Below are 6453 nucleotides of genomic sequence, written 5' to 3' on the forward strand. Positions count from 1 at the left end.
GAAGTATTAAAGTGGCAATAAGTACCGAATTAAGAGTGTGACTCGCCTCAATAGAAAGAGTGGAAGGTTTTCAAATGTTGGTTCATTTAGCGTCCACCGCCTTCAACCTCAAATAACTTATTGGGAGGGAACCTTTTTAACATTTTAACTTAGTCGCCACGGACTTGGTAATCTCTTAATGGGGATCAATTAACCACGCAATATAATGAAACCTAATATAATGAAATTACACGGACTTGGTAATCTCTTAATGGGGATCAATTAACCACGCAAACGAAACACATAGACTAACCAAAAGTGCAATGCAAACATACTACTCTACTAACTCTGATTCGATTAAAAAGTATTAAATTGTGAAATAAATATGAACAAAATTATAATAAGTTTATTATTATCATAGAATATTAAAAGTAAAAAAGAATTAAGTTTGAGAGAATATTAAAAAGAAAAAGTAATGAGAGAATACTAAGTTGTGGAGAGTAATGGACGTGCTTTGGACCGGTGATACGAAGATGATATTTCATATAATAATAAGGTAACGGACGGTTTGCATACCAAAATTATTATTTGTGATCGATCCTTAGGGTTGGTTTAATCGTAATCAATCAATCAATCAACAATGAAGGCCAAGGAAATCGTTTCAGCCAATCCCGTCGTCGTCTTCAGGTAACATTTCTTCTCTCTCTCTCTCTCATGTTTCTTTCTTTCTTTCTTTCTTTGATTTGTAGTAGTATATCATATGTTTATTAGCAATAGATCTATCTGAACGGTGATTTGTTTTTAAATGAATGGATCCATCAGCAAATCGTATTGTCCGTTTTGTGTGAGCGTTAAGAAATTGCTGACGGAGCTTGGATCTTCCTTCAAAGCTGTCGAGCTTGATCTTGAAAGTCAGTCCTTTCCTCTATGCATATGCTTACACTTAATTTGTCCATTTGCATACCTTTTTTATTTATATACTTTTATATTTTGAGGAAAGCCAAACCTTAGATGAACCTACATGGTGCGTTCTCTATAGTGCGCATCATAGCGAAGCGGTATTAAGGTATCAAAAACCAAACGTTAGGCACTATAATCGATTGAACGGCACCAATTGCAACCAGTTCCACAGTAAAAACTCAATTTTGTGATTGAAACTCCTATTTTAAAATAAATAAATAAATAATCCGATACCTTATCGCTAAACATCAAATAGCGCTAGCTATCTCATCGCCATCGCTACGTAATATACTAATATGGGTACGTTGTCGCTATTGACAACTATACTTAGGTATCTATAATGAATTATCAATAACATTTAAGCTTAGTTCTTTGAGACCTTGAAAAATTTCAATGAATCATGGGTCCTAAGTCCTAGCATAATGTTTTGTCTTCATAATGATTTATCTTCTTTACTGGAAAATGTCTGAATTTGATCTGTATCTATGTCTAAAGGTGATGGAAGTGAGCTGCAAGCAGCATTACATGAGTGGACCGGTCAACGAACTGTACCAAATGTGTTTATTGATGGCAAGCACATTGGTGGCTGTGACAGTAAGGGCTTTTAGCTTCTTGTTTTGCACAATTTAGTTTCTCCTATGGTAAATCGTATGTAATGTTTTCGCAACATTTTGATATGTAGGTACCACTGCTATGCACCAAGCAGGGAAGCTGGTTCCCGCGTTGACTGAAGCTAAAGCAATTGCTACCAAATCCTAGGATAAATGTTCTCATGTTATCTTAATAAATGGTATTATTATGAACCTTCTGAACTTATGTTTATGAGCATTGTTTGCTGAACTTATGGTTTGAGCTTGATGACTGAGATACTAGACCTAGCGTTGTTTACTGAACTGAAGGTGGCAACTCGTGAACTGTTCTAATGTTATCTTAATAAAAGGCATTATGCACTTTCTGAACTTGTGTTTATGAGCCTGTGCTCGGATCGTTGCTCGTTATGAGCTTGTGACAAACTTGAGCTCAGCTCATCAGTTTTAGTTTAAGTAAGGGTAAAATAGTGATTACATATATTAATTTTAGTAAAATAATTTAAAAAAAAGGGTAAATGTGCAACATTTTTTAATTAAGATGGGGAAATATTTAATTGAACATTTGAGTGGGGTAAATATGCAATTAAGGAGGTTTGGATGGAGAAATCTGTAATTGAATTTTTATGTAATTAAGGAGGTTTGGAGAGGAAATATGCCATTGTCCCCTGTTTTTGTTTAGGGCAACTTAACAGAATAGTAACCAACTTTCAAAAGTGTTCCAATTAGGTCACTTAACTTTAAAAAGTGTTCAAATTAAATCACTCAACTTTCATGTTTGATTAAATTAAAGATTTTAACATGTTTTTTTATCCATTTTCTTTTTTGTTTCACATAGGAAAAATCTTTATCTTTTTTTTTTTTTAAGTCGACGCTGGGTGGCGACGTGAATTTTATTTTTTATTTTTAAATTTTAATATAACTAATGTTTTTTTTAGAAAATTTTAAATTTAGCTACGTATATTGTAAATTCCGACCCCCACATTTTATCCTCCACTTCTTTCTTGACGCACAAAAAAATTGGTGAGACTTTGAAGATTTAGTGACCCGATTTGGGAGAAATATGTACAAGTGATCTAATTGGAACACTTTTGAAAGTTGGTTACTATTATATGAGATTTTCCCTTTTATATTATTTATCTATAAAGTTTTTAGTTTTTTAATTTATAAGTTATATTAAATATTACGAAATTAAAATAAATAATTATTTTTAACAAGTATATGTAAAAAGTGTTGGCTGATTTTGTGGTGTTTCTCGCTCTGGAGAGGAAACGAGTGAATTAAAGAACGAGTGCTTTTCTATTGTAACAGCTAGCTGGGTAGTTTTATGACATTTTAACCTTCCTATCATTGATGCTCCAAGTTCATCATGTAAAAAGTTTATATGATGCATATCCGACTGACCCAACGGGTCAAATCCACCCGTTTCATGCTCCTTATTCGAGACCCATGACCCAGTCAAATTAATTAGATTTGTAACCTAGACAAATGCTCTAATAAATACCTTTAAGAGCATTTTCAATCCACACATTAAGGTATTAAGGTGGTGTTTGCTTTTCTGAAAAAGGTCTGCACAGGCTCTTTTATCTGCGCCGCGCAGACCACGTATGGACATTACTGTCTGCGGACTTTTTGTTTTTTGGAATACGTTTCATTAAAAAACGCCTGCGCAAGTTCTTCTTGGTGCAGACTTGGCTCATCCACTCATGTTGTAGAGGGTTAAAACATTACACCCTACCAACACCCACTGTCCACCACCACCATCAGCATCTACCGCCCACCACCACCGTCCACCACCACCCACCCACCGTCCTCCATCACCACTGTCCACCACCACCCATCGTTCACCCCCACCACCCACCCACCCTCCGCCACCACCACTGTCTACCACCATCGTCTACCTCTACCACCACCCACCACCGCCTTCTACCACCACAACCGCCACCATCCAGCAGCACCACCACCCACTACCACAGTTCGTACACCACCACAAGTTTATTTTAGCAATTTACCTTCGTTAAAAAACAAGCAGTCTTTTTCTTGCAGATTGCACAGGTTTGATCCACCTCTTCATCTGCAGATGTCTGCAGATGTGGTCCGCAGATTACACACATTTTACCTCTGAAAAAACAAACAGCATCTAACTGTTTGTTTTCTCAAATACGTTTCATTAAAAAACGTATGCATAAGCTCTTCTTGATTCAGACTTGGCGCATCTACTTCTGAGATCTTCTAAGGCCTGTAGAGGGTTAAAACACCACCCTACCAACACCTACTGTCCACCACTGTAACATCCCGGAAAATTCCGTATTAATTTTGGACCAAAGATGACAACTTTGAAAGATGAGGGATTTAAAAATATTCTCAAGACAAATAATGGAAAATAAAAACATCTCATGTTAAGAAAGTAAGAAAATCCATCCCACATGGAAAGATAAGTGGAAGCATTCTACATGGGTATATATAAGAAAGAGAAATTTCATCCCACGTGGAAAACAGGAAGAAATGGAAGCTCTTTATAAGGAAAAGAGTTTTCATAGTAATATTCTTATGTGGCTAACCACTCTCATAATCCTAGCAGAGAGTCTGAAGCACACGACGCGCACAGGCACGGGCTCAGGCGATGGGCGTAATGTGGCATTTTGATGCCGCACTTTACACTTTGCACGCTTGCATCGCCGCATGAGGGCCGCTTTAGTATTTTTGAAAAGTACAAGGACTAAAAAGTAAAAATATGAATTTGAATCCTCTGACACGTGTGGACACGTGGCGCCACGTGGCAAGCCGTCTGATGACTTAGCAATATATGTGGCGGTTCTTTTGTCCTTCGCGCTACGCGACGGAATAGAATATCAGCTATAAATAGGAGGGTTCACGACACTTCACATCTCACACCAACACTCACCACTTTCACACGTTTTGTCTCGGGAAGCATGCTGATCTCATAGTATGTGCCAAGCTCCAAGTTCTGACAGTCTAAGCTATAGAACGCGATAAAGAGTAGTAGTGCTGCTCGATAAATCTTAGAAAACTAACTCCGAATAACGTGTGAAGTAGGGTTTTTGCTTAAGTATTATTTTAATGGCTTAGACCGTAGTCAGGGGTATAGCTCAAACCTTGATCATAAATATGTTTACAAAAGCTTTATAGATACAAAGGTTATAGTTGAAATAATATTTCTTTATAATTAAGAAACATAAGCTTTTACATACAAGAAGATATAGTTAGAAATAGTTTCTTCATGATTAAGAAGCACAAAGTTTTATATATACAAGGGATATAGTTAAAATTTATGTTTCTTCATGACTAAGAAACATAAGATTTTACATACACAGGTTATAGTCAATTGACGTTTCTTCTTGAAGAAGAAACCTGTCATAGATATTTTTTCATGAAGAAGAAACTCAACACATGATTTGTAAATAAATGGAAAGACTACGAGTCTAAATATTTTATTCAAATAAATGATCAATCAAGGTTTAAAACTATCAAAACCAGAGTAAAGGTCTATAGCTGGATCAAGAGACGATCCGGGTATTTATATAAACCTATTTTATTATAGGACAATCATCATTCATTCACAAAGGTTTTCAAACGAGATCACCACATCATTCAGAAAAGATAATCGCAGTCATTAAGATAAACGGGTTGTTTATTTTAACAAATCAGTCATGTTTATATGAGATTTTGTGATCTCAAAATTTAAGGGATTACGTGATCCTTAAGTAATAAGGTAGAAAATAAAAGCAACTCAGAACGAGTACACATGTGTCTAGATCCAAACATATATGTCTAGCCTTTCAATCAAGGCTACGTGGCCGTAGGCTAGCAGTCATAACCAAAGTTCTCCAATGGGCATCAGTTCCCGAAGAACCGTAATTGTGTGTGTATGGCAAGTGGCACAAGTTCTCAGAAATAAGAGACGTTTCTGCTGAGATTGTTCAAGAAAACTATCTTGTCAGTCAATATTTAATAAATGTTTTTAGAGTCAACGATTCACCAGCATATCGCTGACGTACTTTCCCCCCATATTTCAGGGATACAGATTTAGCACATATAGCAAGGAAACGTAGTCACTCGTGGAGTTAGATGCTTGCATATGGAGATGACTCTATTTTAAATAAATAAAATATTGCAAACAAGATCAAGCAAGGTTTGTAAATCAAACACTTAGATACTTATTATCCAAGAGGTTTTCAAAATAAATTAATATTTTATTATAACCAAAGACTCCCGCTAAATAATCTGTAACTCTGATATATTTACAAAATAGGTACCAACTACGAGTCACACGCTTAGGCCCTAAGTCGAGGTGTGACAACCACCACTACCCACCGTTTGCCACCACCACCACCCACCGTCCGCCACCACCACAACCATCCATCCCCATCACCCACCGTCTGCCTCCACCGTCCACCACTACCCACCACTACCACTATCAATATCCAACACCACCATCACCCATTGCTAGTTTCTTTTAGCAATTTACAGACGTTAAAAACAACAGTTTTCTTTTTGCAGACTACAGAGGTTTGGTCCACGTCTTCTTCTATAGATGTCTGCAGATGTGGCCCGCGGACATTTTAGCTCTGAAAAAACAAACGACACCTAAAACGTTTGTGAGAGGATTTTGTAAGAGGAGAGAGAAAATATGGTTATTTTTTTTTTATAAATGTGGGGATAGTTTGTTTGCCCTTATTTATTTTTAAATATTTGTTGAAAGTGATTGCGGGTAAAGGAAAAAGAAAATGTAGTGATAAATATGTAAAATAATGTTATTTAACTAAACAAAAGAGAAATGTAGTGATTTATAGTATAATTATAGATACGAGGATGGGATAGGCTGCGAATGCTCTAAAAAAGTTGATTAAGGTGAGAATAAGGATAGCCAAGTATTTGGAGACTTTCCATCTCGAATTGATTAATC

The 6453-nt window shown here is 36.3% G+C and overlaps 1 protein-coding gene across 2 annotated transcripts; it reads left to right on the top strand.

The window, feature by feature from the left end:
• Positions 1 to 619: 619 nt before the first annotated feature.
• LOC143623473 (glutaredoxin-like) lies at positions 620 to 1898 on the top strand. Of its 2 annotated transcripts, XM_077094373.1 has the most exons (5): positions 620 to 666; positions 802 to 890; positions 1435 to 1533; positions 1622 to 1729; positions 1880 to 1898. In XM_077094373.1, the coding sequence occupies exons 1-4, from the start codon at positions 620 to 622 to the stop codon at positions 1696 to 1698; spliced, it is 312 nt and encodes a 103-aa protein (XP_076950488.1). In that variant the 3' UTR covers positions 1699 to 1729; positions 1880 to 1898. The 2 variants fall into 2 exon arrangements, with proteins under 2 accessions (XP_076950488.1, XP_076950487.1); XM_077094372.1 differs by lacking the exon at positions 1880 to 1898 and having other exon boundaries at positions 1622 to 1757.
• Positions 1899 to 6453: the final 4555 nt, after the last annotated feature.

Source organism: Bidens hawaiensis, unplaced genomic scaffold, assembly GCF_021521415.1.
Source record: "Bidens hawaiensis isolate Kalapana, Puna unplaced genomic scaffold, B.hawaiensis_p1.1 tig00003488_1, whole genome shotgun sequence".
In the NCBI taxonomy this organism is placed as follows: Eukaryota; Viridiplantae; Streptophyta; class Magnoliopsida; order Asterales; family Asteraceae; genus Bidens; species Bidens hawaiensis.

Coding starts and splice junctions, on each gene's coding strand:
- LOC143623473 (XM_077094373.1), top strand. CDS start 620: ATGAAGGCCAAGGAAATCGTTTCAGCCAATCCCGTCGTCGTCTTCAG. Junction 667..801: donor AATCCCGTCGTCGTCTTCAG/GTAACATTTCTT, acceptor TGGATCCATCAG/CAAATCGTATTGTCCGTTTT. Junction 891..1,434: donor TGTCGAGCTTGATCTTGAAA/GTCAGTCCTTTC, acceptor CTATGTCTAAAG/GTGATGGAAGTGAGCTGCAA.